The sequence below is a fragment of the Rattus rattus genome, chromosome 17 (assembly GCF_011064425.1).
Source record: "Rattus rattus isolate New Zealand chromosome 17, Rrattus_CSIRO_v1, whole genome shotgun sequence".
NCBI lineage: Eukaryota > Metazoa > Chordata > Mammalia > Rodentia > Muridae > Rattus > Rattus rattus.
The window spans coordinates 40761290-40780556 of NC_046170.1; the positions used below are offsets into that span (position 1 = coordinate 40761290).

Sequence of the window (19267 nt, forward strand, 5' to 3'; positions counted from 1 at the left end):
CACCCTTCTGCGTGGACGCCGGGCTACCTAGCCCACTCTCCTGAAGCTCTATCTTAGATTAAACATGTTTCCCCGGAAACAGAGAGAACACCCCTCCAGCAGGTTTTAACAATCATCTGTTTATTTATTTTGGATTATGAAGCAAGGCCTCAGAGTTCAGGACTTACATAGTAGAAGAACAGAGCTGACTTCTGACTCTGGGGAGCTGCCCTATGACCACAGCATAGTCAATCTGGTGCATGTCCCCTTCCCCGAAACAAATAAATGCAAAACATTTTTAATTAAAAAAGGAAAGGATCCAGACAGCATGGGGTCTACCTTGCCCTGATGTCCTCTCCCACTGTGTGTGGCCTGGCAGCAGATACAAGCAGATACACACTTACTGGTGTAGCTGACAATTACAGAACGGTGTAAGGGATGTGTATATGTGGAGGGGGAGGGAGGCAGGAGGTCCTCAATGGAGGCTTCAGAGAGGGTGGCTAGGGAGGCTTTGGAAGGCCAAAGGCTCAGCAGGTGTGTGGGGCTGCAGAGGGTCCTGACTGAAGCTGGGTGAGGAGAAGGTGACTTTGGCTTTAATGTTACCCTTAAAGGTAAAGCAAATGCCATGGTCCAAGCAGTGGCTTGGTCCCCAGGGGTCCACTTTGCCCCTGCTCTAACCAGTCCATGAGCATCTTATAGTCCCAGAGTCCATCTTGTGGTCACTTGAGTCACCAGTTCAAGTTGGGGATTTTGAATGTGGCTCATCGTCAGAGAGAGGAATCCTCAATCTCAAGATTTCAGGTGGTTCCGAATCCCAGATCCAATGTCTACCTCAGCACCTTTGTCTTTTCTGACTTTCCAGTCAGAGCTGCAGGCTCCCACAGTAGCCCATTTAGCCTGGAGGGTGAGTCACGAGGCTTCACAATGTCACGGCTATTCATGGCAGGATTCTTCAAAACTCCCAGAACAGTGGGAGAGTGGACGCTGGGAGGTTCTTGAACATTCTCTCCACTCACTGACTGCTGTGGAAAGACCTTCACTTTCTGTGGTATTTGTGTTCTATTTTCCGAGTTATAATGATAGTTTGATTTTGAAAATCTCCTAACTTATAGGAAAATTGCTACAAAGGAGTCCCTAAGTTTAAAAGCCCTTATTTTGTTACATGTTGTTACATTTCTGAGGCTCCCCTTCCTACTCCTGTCAGCTGTGATACTTAGTGTCCACTGTCAGTTGGACAGACTCTAGGCTTACTTAGAGGGGACTTCAGGCTTGTCTGTGGGGATTATCTTGGAGGCATTAATGGGGGAAGGGGGATCCATCACTGGGCATCACATTCCCTGTCTGGGGCCCTGGACTGTGTGAAACCGAGCAGAGCTGAGCACCGGCACCCCTGCAGTCGCCCTGGCTCCCTTCATTGTGGCTACAGTATGCAGCTCCTGTCCTGTCCCTGTTCCCCTCCCCCACGCTGCCATTGCCACCTCTGCTGCAAATTGAGGAACTGTGAGCTGAAATTTCCTTGGTCAGAGTATTTATCACAGGCTGGAAAACAGCTAAAACCCCACCCATCATTGGTGGAGTACTTATCTCATCCCTCTCCCTCCTCCTTTTGCTTCTTCCTCCCTTTTCTCCCCACTTCCTTCTGTTCTTCCTCCCTTCCTTCCTCTATCCCTGTCTTCTTCAGCAGTGCTGGGGTGGAAATCAGGATCTGAATGCCTGGCAATTGCTCTTCTCCACGGCACAACCCCTTTCGGATATTTTAAAAGTTGCAGAGTCTGTAACATCAGCCCTAAATATTTTGACATGTGCTTGCTACAGGCAGGACGTGTTCTTACCTGAGCACAAGTCCTATCTCACTCAGGAATCTTAACCCCGGGAAGATGGCTGTCCAGGGCACACTCTGGATTCCGAGTCCCTCAGACCTGTCCTTTGTTAAGCTTTCTGCCATCCAGCATCGAGCATGGCACGGAGTCTCTGGGTTCTCTGATGTCCTTTGGAACTTCCACCCTCATCCTTTTCTTCACCCTGGCAACTTCTGGAAAATTCTCACTAGAATGAGTTAGGATCCATCAAGGACTGAGACTTTTGTCCTGAGAAAGTTTTTTTTAGAGGTCCTGAGTTCAATTCCCAGCAACCACATGGTGGCTCACAACCATCTGTAATGGGATTTGATGCCCTCTTCTAGACAACAGTGTACTCACATACATTAAATAAACAAACAAACAAATAAATAATCCGAAAGAAAATAGCACTGAGGCCAGGTGGTGGTAGCACACATTTTAGTCCCAGCACTCAGAAGGTAGAGGCAGGCAGATCTCTAAGTATGAGACCAGCCTGGTCTACAGAGAGTTCCAGAGCAGCCAGGGCTACACAGACACAAGAGAAATGCTGTCTCAATCAATCAACCAATCAAACAACTAATAGCAACTCTGATGCCGGGGCGTGGTGTGCACGTTTAATCCTAGCACCCAGAAAACAAAACCAGGTGTACCACTGTGAGTTCCAAGCCAGCCTGGTCTACGTAGCAAGACCCTGTCTCCATGGGAAGGGATCTAACTCACAGGTCAGATCTCAAGTAGCCTTTGGGAACCTGGGACTCTTCTGCTATCTGGTTCCAAAAACTGAAGGCATCTCCTGGGCCCAGGGGATGCTGCACAAAGAGTTGAGAACAAAATCTGCTTCTAGCTTGTCTGCTTTGGTCCAGGCTGGGGCTGGAAAGCAGAAATCTCCAGACCCAGCCTTTCAGCACATATCCGAACAACTTCCCAGCTCTCCCCCACCACACACCTCAGCAGGGAGTAGCCAATTTGTTCGACAACCCTGTGAGGTGAACCAGGCTTTCTAACCATCCATGGGGAGAACCTCCTTGCTTCTCTGCAAACTTCCAGAAGTCTTGAAGATGTTTCTGTCTCTCAGCCTGGACACATGGCAAAGCTTCAGTGAAAGAGACTCCTGCCAGTGGGGGCGGCCTCCTGGACCCCAGATTAGGTATAAACCACGCCCCCAAACACCTGTTTTCGCAAAGAAATCCTTTACCGGGTGGAGAAGAAAGGCTAAAGTGGCTGCTTTCTGACTCAGGCAGAGAAACAGCAGTCAATGACCTTGCGGGTATAACTTTAAAGAAGAGGAAAAAATGGAGTCCTGTGTTAGAACGGGCTAGGATGTTTTGACTGGGCATGTTAATTAGGTGAACGAACAGGGACTTCTGATGGCACGACTTCAGTACTTTGCTATCTGGACCTTGGTAGTCAGACTCGGGAGGAGGAAGTGGCCATATAAGGGAATAGGCCTTCAGGGCTAGCTTTAGGAATGTAGTTTAACGGTTTTTAGCCAGGCAGAGGGAATGAGAGAGAAGGGTAAGTCTTACCAGAGACATGTTTGCCACGCTCGAGCTGGCCAGAGTCCCATCATTCGGAAAATGACTTTTTGTAAGCCAAGTTCCAGGCACCTTCTTCCTGGGTCTCTCAGGCTTTATTCTTGCAGTGCAAAGCGTCGTCGTGTCCACAAGGTGTCAGCAACTTCATTAGAACCAAACCTGTCTGTCTTCCCTCGCTCCTCCTCTACCCCTTTCTGTTGTAGTTCCACAACCGGCCTCAAGATGGCACCATCACCCACGGAGTATTCGCCCAGCGCCTCCAGGTGATGAAGCCGAGACGCCTGCGGAGGAAGAAGGGCGGGCGGGAAGCGGGGGAGGCACCTCCCTGCCCTTTTCATCGCTTATTATTTGGCAAACACACAGGGCCCTCTGGGGTCTGATTTGCCTTCGACTCGTTGACAACAAGACAAGGAAGAGAAGGAACAGGCAATAAGCAAGAATGTAGCAAGTCTTAGAGAGCTGAGGCCTCTGCAGGCTGCAGGAGCCAGGACCTGGTTCCTGCCAAGTCCAGGTGTGCGTGTGCAAAGTGTCGTTTTAGAAACCGGAACAAACATCTCTCTCAGTGCTCCACAGAAGCGAGAAGCCCAGGTCCAGAGCAAAGGGACATCCCTACAACTTCTCTGAGCCTCTCCGGGAGCCCCCACCCTTTCTTTCGGAGAGGGGGTGTGGGTTGATACAGCTGAGAATTAAACCAATGTTCTTTTAAGAAGACACTGGGTTTCAATTTGGGTATACGCAGGCAGCAAGTGGCCTTTGGTAATTTAGACTTCATAGTCTGAGGCGTTCAGTTTCTGCCTCTTGCTTTGATAAGGCTGTTTAACATGAACGGGGACACACACACACACACACACACACACACCTCATAAAAGCAGAGTAAATTGTGCCCCTGCAGGAAGCCCACGGAGGCCGGGGAGGGGGGTGTTTCTCGATCAATGAGTGGAATTTTCAGCAACATCGTAAGAAAAACTCAACACTACCTGTCACGCGTTTCATGAGGGGCAAGACATTTTCTGTCACAGTCATTTTTTTTTTGAAAGTGAACACAAACACACTAGGGGCATCGGTACAATAACTCTTAGTGGGACCATGAGAGTAGAGAAGGCTTAACCCCCTACCCAGATCTGCCCCCACTCCCGACCTGTGCCCGGGAACCCTAATTTTGAATTTAAAGGGGAGAGGAGGAATTAGCCAAAAAAAGAATCCAGAACAGCAGCCACAAAAAATGTGTTTCCCAAGATACTCCATCCAGGTCAGGGGCCCCGGTGCTGCCCTTTCCTTTAAATTCTGGTCATCGAGTCAAAGATAATACGCATAAATGCTTATTTTGCTGTTCTGATGTTAAGCCGTGTGTAATGTCACTAAAGTCTCCTCACCGCGTCAAAGCTGAAAAGGAGTTCTAATCTCTCACAGCCTTTAGTGGAAAATCTAACGGCGGTGGGGATGGGGGGTGGGGGTCGGAGAAGAAGAGAGGCTGAAACACACGTTTTATCTGTCGCCTTCTTCCCTGCCCAACCGGACCAACGACTTCCAGAAGGTTCTACAAGGCATAGAGCCTTTCCGTAGGGACCTCTCAGTGCTTCTGAGGAAGCGGACGAGCAGGGATCCGATGACGACTGGAGGTGTTGAAGGAATAAATAACCAGTCCACAAATAAACAAACTGTCCCGGGGATTCCTAGAGGGAAGGAGCAAACTTGAAGGTCGGGGGAACTCGGTGTCGCTGTGCGGCAAGGCTGGCAACGAAAAAATCCTTCAGCTACCAGGCCCTCTAAGGAGCTCTTGATCCTCAACTCACCTAATCAAAACTCAAACAAACAGCCTGAACTATGGTCAATTTACAGGATCCCAAAGACGCTGGCGGCAGAGTGGGATCCTCGTTGGGCCCAGCACGGGCTAAGGAAGCGGGTCGGAAGCCACGCAGCGCCGCACTCCTTTGCGTCTCCAGCGGCGAAGCCGGGGGTGGAAGGCAGGCCTGGGGCTCCCAACACCAACGGAGACACCAGCTCCCGGGGGCTGGCTGCCTTCAGGCAGTGCTTTCATAGGTGGGGAGAAGGGAGAGCAGCCGGAACGAGTGGGGAGCACGAGTGGGGAGAGGAGACTAGGAAAGCAGTTGTTAGGTTCACTCGCTTCCCCGAGCCCCAGGAAATGGGCTGGGGACGCAGATCGATCACCTAAGCCTCAGTGAAGAGCGAGGACCAATGGTTCCTTAGCTGTTACCTTGCCGGCTTGGCTTTCTCACCAAACCTTCCTTCCCAGCCCGACCCCCTCGTGAAGGCGAGAGGAACCGAATTCTACAACCCGGCCTCCTTTGTGGGCTCTTCCTCAACACTCCGACCTGGAAACGTCCCTAGGATTATTCACCACTGCGATCAACAGGCCCTACACGCTCAGTCCATTTGCTCTGAACCCATTACAACTAGGCCTCGATAATTAATAAATCTAATTATTCGCCTTTTCACCCAATAATAATAAAAAAAAATCTCCAGGCTCTTTCTTACTTACAAGGTCTTGGGGGCAGATCTTCGCCCAACTTCCATCAATTCAATTTTGTATTTCAAACTAATCGTCTTTTTGTTTTGCAAAGGAACGGGTTTTTATTTTTTGCTCTGGGCACGTGGTCTCGTTAAACAAAATGTGATAATAAAATAAAATTTAATAAGATGTAACTCATTTTTAAAAGTCCTCAGGTTAACTTGAGCTGGGGTTGGGGGGGCAAGCTGGCTAAGAGCAGCTGGGTCTTAGAGCCGACGGATTCAGGCGCTCCTCGTTCTGATTGGTGCCATCCTTCCCAGAGCTGCCAGATGATTGGTGCAAACTTCCTGGAGGGGGCGCGGCCTGAAGAAAGTAAAAACTCGCTTTGAGCCAGAAGACTTTTGAAACTTTTCCCAATCCCTAAAAGGGACTTTGCTTCTTTTTCCGGGCTCGGCCGCGCAGCCTCTCCGGACTCGCGGACACTGTGGGCTGCCGTTCTCCTGGCGGAGCCCCGAGAGCCGCTGTCTCCTTTTCTAGCACTCCGAAGGGCTGGTCTAGCTCCACGGTCGCGCGTGGCGTCTGTGCCGCCAGCTCAGGGCTTCCATCCGCCGGTCCGAGAGCGCGCGGCCAGCCGGGCCGCCCGGGGTGCGCCCTCCAGGATGCTGATCCGCCCGGTCGGCTGAACCCGAGCGCCAGCGCGCGTGGCCCGCGAGGCTGCCCCGAGCCGGGGCTGCCCGCATCGCTCCGTCCCTTCCTGCTCTCTTGCTCCGGGCCTCGCTCCCCGCGGGCCGCAGTCGGTGCGCGCAGGCGGCGGCCGGGCGTCTGGGACGCAGCATGCAGGCGCGCTACTCGGTGTCGGACCCCAACGCCCTGGGAGTGGTACCCTACTTGAGCGAGCAAAACTACTACCGGGCGGCGGGCAGCTACGGCGGCATGGCCAGCCCCATGGGCGTCTACTCCGGCCACCCGGAGCAGTACGGCGCCGGCATGGGCCGCTCTTACGCGCCCTACCACCACCAGCCCGCGGCGCCCAAGGACCTGGTGAAGCCGCCCTACAGCTACATAGCGCTCATCACCATGGCGATCCAGAACGCGCCGGAGAAGAAGATCACCCTGAACGGCATCTACCAGTTCATCATGGACCGTTTCCCCTTCTACCGCGAGAACAAGCAGGGCTGGCAGAACAGCATCCGCCACAACCTGTCGCTCAACGAGTGCTTCGTGAAGGTGCCGCGCGATGACAAGAAGCCAGGCAAAGGTAGCTACTGGACGCTCGACCCGGACTCCTACAATATGTTCGAGAACGGCAGCTTCCTGCGGCGGCGGCGGCGCTTCAAGAAGAAGGACGTGCCCAAGGATAAGGAGGAGCGGGCCCACCTCAAGGAGCCGCCCCCTGCCTCGGCCAAAGGCGCCCCGACAGGGACCCCGGTAGCTGACGGGCCCAAGGAGGCCGAGAAGAAAGTGGTGGTCAAGAGCGAGGCGGCGTCACCCGCGCTGCCGGTCATCACCAAGGTGGAGACGCTGAGTCCCGAGGGCGCGCTGCAAGCCAGTCCCCGCAGCTCAGCCTCCACGCCTGCGGGCTCCCCAGACGGCTCGCTGCCCGAGCACCACGCCGCCGCGCCCAACGGGCTGCCCGGCTTCAGCGTGGAGACCATCATGACGCTGCGCACGTCGCCTCCGGGCGGCGATCTGAGCCCAGCGGCCGCGCGCGCCGGCCTGGTGGTGCCACCGCTGGCGCTGCCATACGCGGCAGCTCCACCAGCCGCTTACGCACAACCGTGCGCGCAGGGCCTGGAGGCTGCGGGCTCCGCGGGCTACCAGTGCAGCATGCGGGCTATGAGTCTGTACACCGGGGCCGAGCGGCCCGCGCACGTGTGCGTTCCGCCCGCGCTGGACGAGGCTCTGTCGGACCACCCGAGCGGCCCCGGCTCCCCGCTCGGCGCCCTCAACCTCGCAGCGGGTCAGGAGGGTGCGTTGGGGGCCTCGGGCCACCACCACCAGCATCACAGCCACCTCCACCCGCAGGCGCCGCCGCCCGCCCCGCAGCCCCCTCCCGCGCCGCAGCCGGCCACCCAGGCCACCTCCTGGTATCTGAACCACGGCGGGGACCTGAGCCACCTCCCCGGCCACACGTTCGCGACCCAACAGCAAACTTTCCCCAATGTCCGGGAGATGTTCAACTCGCACCGGCTAGGACTGGACAACTCGACCCTCGGGGAGTCCCAGGTGAGCAATGCGAGCTGTCAGCTGCCCTACCGAGCTACGCCGTCCCTCTACCGCCATGCTGCCCCCTACTCCTACGACTGCACCAAATATTAAGGCGTCCAGTCCGCTCCAGCCCCAGGCCCGCACCGGCTTCGCCTCCCCATGGGACCTTCTTCGACAGAGCCGCAAAAAGCGACCGAACGCGCCCCTCTCCCAGACCCGGGAGCAGAGAGCTCCGTGCATCTCGCAGGTAACTTCTCCGCAGCTCAGTTTGAGATCCCAGAGAGTCCCTCTAACGGGGATGCAGCACAGCCAAACGAAATACCGATTTTTTTTTTTTTTAAATTCCCTTTCCCTGCCCGGATGCTGCGCCTGCTCCCCTTGGGGTTTTAATAGATTGGTTTATGGACCAAACCCCACAGGGACCCCCTAATGACTTCTGTGGAGACTCTCCCCGGGCTCAAGAGGTCTCTCCGGATAAGGTGCCTTCTGTAAACGAGTGCGGATTTGTAACCAGGCGAGTTCGTTGTTACCCAGAGCCTTTAATATAATATTTAAAGTTGTGTCCACTGGATAAGGTTTCATCTTGCCCAACTGTTACTGCCAAATTGAATTCAAGAAACCTGTGTGGGTCTTTTCTCCCCACAGTACCATAATAAAATAGGTTTCCGCCCCAAATGAAGGTCTTTTACAAAACAAGAAAATAATTTATTTTTTTGTTGTTGTTGGATAACGAAATTAAGTATTGGATACTTTTTATTTAGGAAGCGCATGGCTTTGTACAGTAGACGCCATCTGGAGTATTCCTAAAACACACAAAGAGACTTTAAAATTTCAACTTCATCTGTGTTTGTCTTCTGTGATCTCAGTGTTGTATTTACCTTAAAATAAACCCACGTTGTTCTTCTGCCCAAAGTTCCGATGGTGTCTTTGTGTCCTTGAATTTTCAAAAGGAAGTTGTAGTAAACCCAGTTGTGATTATTTTTACGGCGCAGGTGGCCTGGTACTTGAATTCGTATACAGATCACAGGACAATGGAACGAGCTCTCATTTAGTAATAGAAAGGGTTCTTGGTTTGTTGAAATATCCCATCCTGGGATTTTTTTTTTCCTTTTTGCTCAAGGCAATCTGAGAAACTGTTCTCCCTCCACACATGGACAGGGTTGCCTGAGGGTAACAAGCTGGCCTGTTAACAAAGTGTTTTGGTGTGTGTGTGGGGGGGGGATGCAGAAAACTGTTACCAATTGTCAAAACAAAATGGTGTCACTCTGTCTCTCTCGGTGTCCAGCTGTCCTCTGTTTAGGGGAGAAACAGAGAAAGGACAAACGGTCTGCAGCTTGCTAACCACAACATAGCCGGAGCCTGGGTGAGTCGTATGCTCCCTCCAGTTCCTTAGATGCGGACTTCTTGCCCCCGTTGGGGCTTTAAGCGTGCCAGCCAGAGGCGAAGAGGGTTGGTCTCTGGTATTTAAGGGCTGACTATGGGATCAGATTAGAAGTGAATTTCAGTCTGATTTATATCTCAATTTGGGCTTTAAATATTCAGCCCAGTTGTAGTAGAAAGGCCACCGTGCCCTCTCAAGAGCACGGTATTTTAGTGCTCTGGTTTTCAGTATGCTAAATAACAGGGAGACTATTTTTCCTTTTGATTCTGATATCTCATTTCTTTTTAAAAAAAGAAGTAAAGAAAGGACAGTAGATGGGGACAGACCTTGCTAAATGTACCTGGGGGTTGTCTCTTTCTTACCTATCGCAGGCCTGTGTGTTGGACTTTAGGCGTGTGTCACGGATTTTCACCCCAGTCGGTAACCTGTACCGTGCTCATGGAAGTTATTTCTACACAGAGCATGTTGGCCAGAGGGGAAGGGGGGACTTTGCAGGTCATCTGCTAAGCTCAGTGGTGGCCACTGTAACACGTATATCGTGTTACTGTTAAAACTGCAAGTTTTATATCTGTTCTGTTTTGAAATAGAGTTACGGGAGGTTCAAATTCTGATAATGTTCCCTGTGTATATAAGACAATCTCTCCACCTGCAGTGCCAGAATGCGGTCCGCGACCTTCCATGAAGTGGGGAAACTGAGGGCTGAACTGGGGTGCGGTGGAGGGGGACAGGCCAGGTATATCTTGGTTCCTGAGCAGAGCAGTTAGCTTAGGAAGGGATCGGAAGATCTCTGGTCCCCTCCCAACGCTGGTTTCATTTTGCATGGCTCTCTTCAAACCTCTTGCCCCAGGAGAAGTGAGCTGCTTCCAAGCCAGCTGTCTTCTCTGCTTCCCCAGATGTTTTCGGTGCCTCCCTGAAAGCCTGCCCCCATCTTAAGATTCAGAACTCCTGGTGCCTTCTGACTGTCCCAGGGAAGGAAAGGAGGTGATGTGTGCAGAAGTTTTTTTACAGAGGGCCATTCTGGAGTAGGTAGCTTAGAGAAAAGCCCCCGGAACAGGCCCTACTCAAGGGCTTTCAAACGCGGCCCTGGGAAAAGTTGTTTCTTAGGGCGTTGCTTCCTCAGGGCAATCAAGGAGGAGAAGGATAGTTACCAGAAGGTCAGATTCCTAAGGTTTACTCTGAGCTCACGTGCTAGCAACCCAGCTTGGCCCAGCCTTTGGCACCTGAAGATTAGGGGCTTCAGGTCCACTCCAGATAAAACAGAATCTGCTGCCCCCCAACACACACCCAGCCAGCTGCAAGGAGGCATGGTGGGGCCACAATATTGGGGGTCGCTACAGCCACTATTGAAAGCTGGATACTCTTTGGACTAAAAGTTGTACGGGGACACTGGTTGTTCTTGGCTCTGTGCTGGCAAGTCCAGTCCAGAGCATTCCAGGAAAAAGGGGCAAGGAGTTCCGAGATGGAAGTCCTGGAGTGCCCACCTAGGGCAGCCTCTGCCAGGGTGATTCTGCTCTTCACTGAACACAGCCTTGTCTGATAACCACTGCTCAAGAAGACGATGGGGCTGGGCCAATCACAAAGATACGGCAGGTAAAAACGAAAGCAAACCCAGAGAAACTGGCGGAAACCTTCATGTGGTTTTGTCCCAAGTGCTGGCTGGCCTTAACCAGGTGCACTGATCAAACACAGTCCAGTTTCGAAGACGGATCCAGGAAAGGTGATCGCTCCGGACTCAGGCACTTTGGCTGGAGGGAACGTTGCTCCACCATTGCCTTCTTAGGCCGAAATTTTCAGGAAGTGCTTGCTAGTGAAGTCCCTGCCCGGACCTCTCCCCAAACCAGCTTGGATCCACAGCCCTCACTCTCTGGCTCCGGTGGCCTACCACCGAGTCGAATGAAAAATTGAGGAAGACTTTGGTCTAGGATGTGTCCAACTGGGAGTTCAACTGACATCTTAAAGCATGAACCCTAGTCGCCTGGCATCACCAGGGATCCTGAGACTGACCAGTTCGTCATTCTTAACCCCCTTTTACTGAGGTAAATGAAGGTCAAAGGTTAGAAGCAGTTGAAAAGGAAGGGTTCATCTGAGGTGGGGGGGTACCTGTGCTTGCCTCGTGGACCCTTCAGGGTCCTCTCCCCTGTGGCTCTCCTGCCTGGATCTGGGAAAGGCTGGTGAACAGTGTGGAAAGGACATTCCAGTGCCCTCCCTGCCATAGAGGTCTGTTGGCTGATGTCTTCTCCTTCACCCCTTGTTCTTGCTCCCAAATCCACAGGTAGGAGGGGGCAGCGGAAATCTCCAACTTTGCTGTAAACCAAAACAGACAAGTATAAATAAAGATGTATAGACAATGTGTCACAGCCAGCACAGGACTAGGTCTTGAGAAGGATCCCCAAAACTGTCCCATACTGCTGTGCCACCTGCCACTGTCTGTTCACTCCCAAGGTCAGGTCGGTGGTGGCCCGAAGATGGGTCAGCCGGTGGCTCAGCAAGGAATGGAGACACCTGAAGTCCGATTTCCGATTCAGGTGGAGTACCGGACTGGGCCAGAACCATCTCCCGCCACCTCCACCCCTCCCAGAGCCACCCCGCTCTGAATATTTGAAATGCTTTCCCAAACTCTCAAGAAGCACTCCCTGCCCCCCTTTCTCTCCTGCCCTCCATAGCCAAGGCCTTTGAAATGTTTGCTTTTCTGAGACAGGCTTGCAAAGAAGTGGGCTAGCGGGCTTCCAGAGTATTAGGAGGTTGGCGGCCGCCGGCCTTCGCTGGGTACAGTGCCTGGGAAGATGCTATACACCTTTAATGTACACCGGCCTTCCTTTCAATACCCCTGTGCAGGGATGGTAGCAGAAAGACACGCGGGTATTGTTCTTCTGTGGAGCCTTGTCTTTTGGGGGGTGTCTATCTTTCTAAGTGTTCAAATTCATCCTCGGGCCGTGAGGGCGTACAGAGTCGGGAGGGGCAGTAGCGGAGGCACAGACTCCGAGTTACAAAGAGGTAGGGCTCGGTAGCGGGAGGTTTTGACCTGCCCTGTTCTGCCTTGTGTTTTCCGGACTTCAGCCTCTGGCCACTTCGTCCGAGAAGCCTGGATGGCCGTCAGACAGCCTTGGCCTTCCAGCCCAGAGTGCCTGGCTATTCCCCAGGCACTCTGCCTCCCCGGGAATCTGTCTGCAGTTGAAGCCCAGCAACATTCCAGGCTCCATAACTTCATCCCATTCCCTCAAGCTCTGGGGCCAGTTTCTTAGGTGATATTTCTTAGGACTGTGAAATAGAGTTATGATGGGGTCAGTTCCAACTCTAACTCTGTCGGCCTCTCAGAGGGATGCCCACCATGTATCTTGCCCATCTGGATGGCTTTGGGTGGGGTAGTGGACTTGGACGCGCACGGGAGGCCCGCCTTGGGGACCTTCCCATCCTCACTGGGAACAAGGTGCTCTATAAATAAATGTCATTTGGAAACCCCTGCTCTGCTCCCTGGCCCCACATAGCATCAGCTGACCCAGCCTCTCTTTTCTTCAGACCCCACTCCCACCTACACACCCCGGGAAGGGGCAGACACTCCTCTCTGCTCGGCCCTTTCCAAAGGGGAAGGGGGAAGAGCAGAAAGCCTTCCATGTTTGTAAGTGAGGATTTAGGGGTGACCCAAGGCCCCCAACACTGGGCTGCATACTTCTCCCATTCCTTTCCCCCTCTGCTCTTCCTCATCCTCCTGAGGACACCTAAGCACCTCCCTCTTTCCAACTCTGAGGACAAACCAGCCAGCAGTAGTTGGGGAGTTCTCTGTGGCTTAGTCTCAGTTTCATGCTCTGTGGAATGGGTGGGTACTTCAGGTTTGTCTTTCACATAGACTGAGAGGGTTAGGGAGGGATCTTTCACAGGAGTCCTGAGTGCCACATACAGGGTGTCAGTTGTAATGTGATTTTGACCCTGTCTGTGGGATAGGTCTCTGTGGGAGAGCTAAGTTAACACGCTGAGCCTCAGTTTCTTGGTCTAAAAATGGGAATAACAAATGTTTCTCCTTTAAATTTTTTGTGCGTATGCACGTGTGTGTGTGTGTGTGTGTGTGTGTGTGTCTGTGTCTGTCTGTCTGTCTGTCTATCACTGAGATTTGAATCCAGGGTTTCTCACAGGCTGGACACGTGTCACATTACTCTCCCGACAGCCCCTTTATTTAAAATGTCATTTATTACTCTTCCGTTCTGTCCTTGGAGCCAGAGTTACTAGCTTGTGAGCCACCCTGTGTGGGTGCTGAGAGCCAGACTCCTTCAGAATAAGCGCTCTTAGCCAAGGAGTCCTCTTTCCAGCTCCAGCCCTTCCTTTTTGAGACAGGACTTCATGTAGCCTAGGTTAACCCCAAACTCACCATGTACCCGAGGATGGACTTTGAACTTGTGACCCTCCTCTTCTATCACTTAGATGCTGAGATTGCTGGCATAAGCCCAGTGTGTCTGATTTATGTAGACTTCCTGAATGCTATTCGAGCATTGTAGCGGCTGAGCGATACCCACCCCTCCCACTCCTAATTTCCTTTTTTAAAATTAAATTTGAGAGTGGGTTTCACTGAGTTAGCCAACTTGACATGAACTCACTGTGCAGCCCAGACAGGCCTTGAATGTGGGATCGCCCTGCCTCAGCTTCCCGAGTAGCTGTGGCAAGATGCTCAAGGCTTCTTCGTTGTAGGGGTGAAATGATTTAATACAAACACCTCACACAATCACACAGCGCACACTGGGGCTCAGTACACTTTAGTCATGATGCTCTGTCCACAGTCCCCTCCTCCCCAACCCCCCCAACACAGAGTTTCTCTGTGTAGACTGGGCTAGCCTCGAACTACCCGAGATAAGCCTGCCTCTGCCTCCCGAGTGCTCGGATTGAAGATGTGCACCACCCGGCTTTAAAATAAGTCTTAAAAAGTTATTAATGTGGGGTTGGGGATTTAGCTCAGTGGTAGAGCGCTTGCCTAGGAAGCGCAAGGCCCTGGGTTTGGTCCCCAGCTCCGAAAAAAAGAACCAAAAAAAAAAAAGTTATTAATGCAACAGATAGAATACGGACTGTCTGAGTTTGTCTGTGCTCTCTTGGAGAGTGACAGGAGAGCATAAAGAATTCCATGTTGTGTCATTTATGTCATTTATTATTAATCCTGTGGGAGAAAGAAGGTGGCTTCATTTAGCAGGTGCCTTGAGCCTGTGAACTCCCTAAAGGCCAGAGAGGCAGGCCCCACCCCCACATTCTGCTCTAGATCTGAAATCAGCTGCTGCTGCCACCACCACCCCAGCATCTAATGGGTTTTACGTTGTCATTAAGGTGACTCGTCCAGAGTCCCGAATCCAAACACAGTACAGTAGGTAAGATCAGAGGCCCAGTGCTCCTGAATGGAAAAAGAATTGAGGTCACTGGGAGAATACAGATGGGCCTGCTTTGTTCTGGGTGTGCCTTGGGGGGCAGTGGGAGAAGACCCTAGCTCTCATGCTGAGTCTTGAAGGGCCTGTCTCCTCCTCATAATCTCTGGGAGGGAGAGCACATCCGCTTTGTTCCGGTAATGGGACTGTGTGGCTGTCATCCCACGCAGAAACCACTGCCCATTTCTGCTCCCTAGTGTCTGGTCTGAGAAGCATGGGGTTCTTCTCCTGGAAGGGAGGTGGCTGCCTCCAACTGACTTCCCAATACATAGAAACCCCCTCCTCTGTGTTTGTGTGCACGCGCGCGCGGTTATGGGGGTTGGATACTTAAGGAACCTGCTTAGAACCCCTTCTCTTCTCGGCAACACCCACTCCTCCCTGGCTCCCCCACCCAACCAGGTCGGCGTTCAGAAGACTAAGCTTCCGCACGAGGGCGCATCCGCTCCTAGACTCCCGGACTCCGGTCCTCTGCGTCGCAGTCCCCGGAAAGGCTGGACTGTGCCTCTGTGCGAGGGTCGCCCCAGAGCAGGCCCTCTAGGGCTAAGTAAAGCTCAGTGTCATCCGAGAGCCCAGGCTTCACACAGCGCCCGGAGCCGGACCGAGTGCACCAGCTCCAGGCCCCTGCGGACGCTGCCAACTGCAGGCCCTGCGCCTCCAAACTGCTGGTGCAAGTCCACTGGAGGTTTCTAAACGTTTCCCCCTTTACGGTTTGTGCCCCGCCCACCTGCAGGGCGTGTCTTCGCCGGCAACCAGCCCACGCCTAAAGTGGGCGGTGTTTATTCTTGAGACTAGAGTTCAGAAATGCCTTAGGGTTTGGAAGAGGCGCCCGGACAGCGTAGCAGGGCCCGCCTTTCGGACCGGCCGAGGGTGCCCGCTAGACTGAGAGCTCTGGGATTGGCGGGGACTGCTGAGGTGGGGGAGGGAGTTTTACAGTCACAGTTGCTTACCTCTGGGTCTGGGTCTGCTAAAGGGAGTGCAGAAGCGAGGGAACCGGTTGCAAAGGTGAGGTTGCTCACACCGTTCATCCCAGAATTAGAGGGGCATTCTGGGATAAAGGCTGGGTTTCCGCGAGAAACACACTCCGACCCTCTGGGCATCAATCGCTCCCCAGGACCTAGGTCAGTAGCCAGAGCTGCCTGCTGGACTCAGGTTAGAAATGTTGAAACCATAGACGGAGATAGAATCGAGGAGGGCTGGACCCTAACACAGGCCCACCTCTCACCAAAATCGGTGTGTGTGTGTGTGTTTGTTTGTTTGTTTTTGTTTTTCTAAGCAGAAGCAAAATTTTTTCTGGTCCCTTGCTGGCTTCTTTGCGGTGGTGGGATGCTAGGACATCTTAAACGCGAAGACTATATTCTAAATTCCTCTCCTTGGAGTAGGAAGATCGATACTCCACTTCTCCATATTCAGAGGCCATATGAGTACCAGCCACTGGTCCAAGCCTCAGTGTGTCTTCCCCTTCCAGTGGGTGGCAGCGACTATTTCTTTACCCATCACACCACCAAACACTTCCCTTCTTCTTTAGCAAGTTACTGGAGAAGGGGGTGGGGGCTAGCTTCTAACCCAGATCTTGACACAGTTTCCACTTTCAAAGAACACTCTCGTGCAGACATCATGAATAGAGACTGGTCACTCGAGGTTAACCTGCATCCCTACCCCGCAGGAGGGAGGCCCCTTGGAGAGATACCCCTTTTGGAACCGTCGCCATTCAGGGAGTTTGGATTCAAAGCTGGACGTAAATGTAAAACGAGACGGGTGGGGGATGCTTACACCCCTGGGTGGGTGGGTGGGTGGGACCAGCATGCAGGCTTTACAAATGCTTCATGTAATCACCAAGCAGCTGTGCACACTTGTAAAGCTGTTGTAACCCCCCTCCTTGTTATAAACAGGAAAGTACAGAGTATGGAGCTAAAGACCCACATTCACGAACACCAGCTCCCAGCCAGCTGCCACCCTCCCCCGCTACCCCCCCACCCCCATACGGTATGCCTTGCTAGCAACCTTTGCCAGACCAAGGGACCTTGTTTCCGCCCCTCCTCCGCTCTTTCTAAGGGGAGTTGTTTGGCATTCTTCAGCCCTGCGGCCAAGGTAGGGACCAGGTACTCCGCCCATCCACAGCTTTCCAGAGCTGTCTGCTCCCCCTCAGAAAAGGCTGACCACTGAGATCCACTCATTTGAGTCTCCAAGAGCCCCGTTAGGTGGGGCCTCTGGGACAGTAGTCCCCTAGGGAGTGCGCTACTCCGTGGGGGGTGTGTCTAGTGTCTTCCCAGTTCCCGAAATGCAGAAGGGGGTGCTGTCTCTACACTGCCAATTAAGCTTGAGGAAATAAAAGATCTTTTGTGGGAGGATCCCCAAGACCAGATTACAGTGAACCCCTTTGCCCCCCCCCATCTCCATCCTTCCTTCTTGGCCTAGCAGACCCAGCTTGGGGAGAGCCATCCGTCCCTCCACATCCTGCCTCGCTGACTGTGTGCTTACAGCGTCAAGGGGTGGACGTGGTATTTCAAACATCAGATCAGTGCGTTTATATATTGGGTGCCCGGAAATTTTTCCAAATAAACACAGCTTGATTCAACTTGGGTGGGCGGACTTATCAACAGACTAATTCTATAAACAAATGAAGACTAGTCCCGAAACCGATTGGCTGGTATCAAAAAGACACGTGGAGAGAAGAGCTGGGAGATTTTCAGCAATGAAATTTTAATTAATGTGGGTGGGCTGAGAACACAAGGACTGTTTATCATAGACAATTTATTTTCCAGCGCTAAGTCAACACATAATAGCAAACTTACAACAATTATTTAACATTTTTAAAGCCATGAAGAAGGGACAGAGCGCGCAGCGGCTGGGGAGAGCGGCAGATCGCAGGGCAGACGCACGGAGGGCTCCCCAGGAGGGCCCTGGCGCAGGGCAAAGTCCCTAGGACTTCCCGGTGGAACAGAGAGAGGCTGCGGTCGCCATGAGCCACCTCTTCAGTCCCCCGCTGGCCGCTCTGGCAGCCTCGCCGCTGCTGTACGTGTACAGCCCTGAGAGGCCCGGGCTGCCCCTGGCCTTCGCCCCTGCGACTGCATTGGCCGGCCCGGGCCGCGTCGAGCCCCCGCAGAAGCCGCCCTACAGCTACATCGCGCTTATAGCCATGGCGATCCAGGACGCTCCCGAGCAGAGGGTCACACTGAACGGCATCTACCAGTTCATCATGGATCGCTTCCCGTTCTACCACGACAACCGCCAAGGCTGGCAGAACAGCATCCGCCACAACCTGTCGCTCAACGAGTGCTTCGTGAAAGTGCCACGTGAGAAGGGGCGGCCGGGCAAGGGCAGCTACTGGACCCTGGACCCCCGCTGCTTGGACATGTTTGAGAACGGCAATTACCGGCGCAGGAAGAGGAAGCCCAAACCCGCCGCGGGTTCCCCAGAGGCCAAGCGCACCCGGGTCGAGCCGCCGGAGTCTGAGGTGGGCTGCGACGTAGGGTCCCCGAACCTGGCCACTGCACGCCCGATGCACGAGCCGGATCGCTCCCAGTCCCCGGCGGCGGGAGGCACCGCGCGGTCGGCGCTGCTTCCCTGGCCTGGCCCTGAGCTCCGGGACCCCGACGCGGACCGCACAATCCAGGACGCAGGAGCAGTGGCGAGCGGCCAGCTGGAGCGCCCCGTACACTACCCCGTACACCACCTGGGGTCCTCTCTGCGCCCCGCCCCCAGCGGCTCCCCCAAAGGTTCCAAGTCAAAGAGTTTCAGCATCGACAGCATCTTGGCCGTGAGGCCAAAGCCGGCCTCAGGGGCTGAAGCACCGGGGATCTCTAAGCCCTTGCCTGGCGCGCTGGGCTCCTCTCTGCTGACCGCCTCCTCCGGCCTACCGCCTCCCTTCAACGCTTCGCTGGTGTTTGACCCGCACGTCCAGGGCGGCTTTTCCCAGCTGGGGATTCCTTTCCTTTCTTATTTTCCTCTGCAGGTTCCGGAGGCCACGGTGCTTCGCTTCCACTAAGGCGGATTAGCAGCTTCTTCCCCGCCCTGCGATCCCCCACCTCCAGCGAGCCAATGCCTGTGGGCGAAGTCGCCCTGGTCTCTGCCCTGGCAGAGATTGTGGGTTTGGAGCTGCGGGCCAAACTCGGTGCACTGAGAGGCCACATCCATCTGCTTTCTCCGATTATGACTGAACCATACACCGGTAGCTTTGCAGATTTAAAAGACCGGTCCTAGAGGACGTGTTTGCCGCACTCTCAGCGCCTACAGTCCCTCTCTAGAAGAAGCCCCTCATTGGCCTCGGCGAGGGCGGCGGCGTTGTACAGTGACCCACCACAAGTTCCCGCTAGGAGCTGAGTCTCCTGCTGACCCCGAGGGCAGGACTTACAGATAGAGCGACGACTCTATGTGGAGGGTCAAATAGAGCGACGACTCTATGTGGAGGGTCAACTGGACCATAGACGGCTCCGCGTTGCATAGGCCTCGGCTTTGACATC

General features: G+C 53.6%; 2 protein-coding genes across 2 annotated transcripts; both read left to right on the plus strand.

Annotated features, from left to right (window-relative positions):
- The first annotated feature begins 6253 nt into the window (after window positions 1-6253).
- On the plus strand, window positions 6254-8942 carry Foxc2 (forkhead box C2). Its single transcript, XM_032887785.1, has one exon. It carries the CDS (start codon window positions 6657-6659, stop codon window positions 8139-8141), a length of 1485 nt encoding a protein of 494 aa, XP_032743676.1. The 5' UTR covers window positions 6254-6656; the 3' UTR covers window positions 8142-8942.
- Window positions 8943-17766: 8824 nt separating this feature from the next.
- On the plus strand, window positions 17767-18792 carry Foxl1 (forkhead box L1). Its single transcript, XM_032888080.1, has one exon. It carries the CDS (start codon window positions 17767-17769, stop codon window positions 18790-18792), a length of 1026 nt encoding a protein of 341 aa, XP_032743971.1.
- The last annotated feature ends 475 nt before the right edge of the window (window positions 18793-19267 follow it).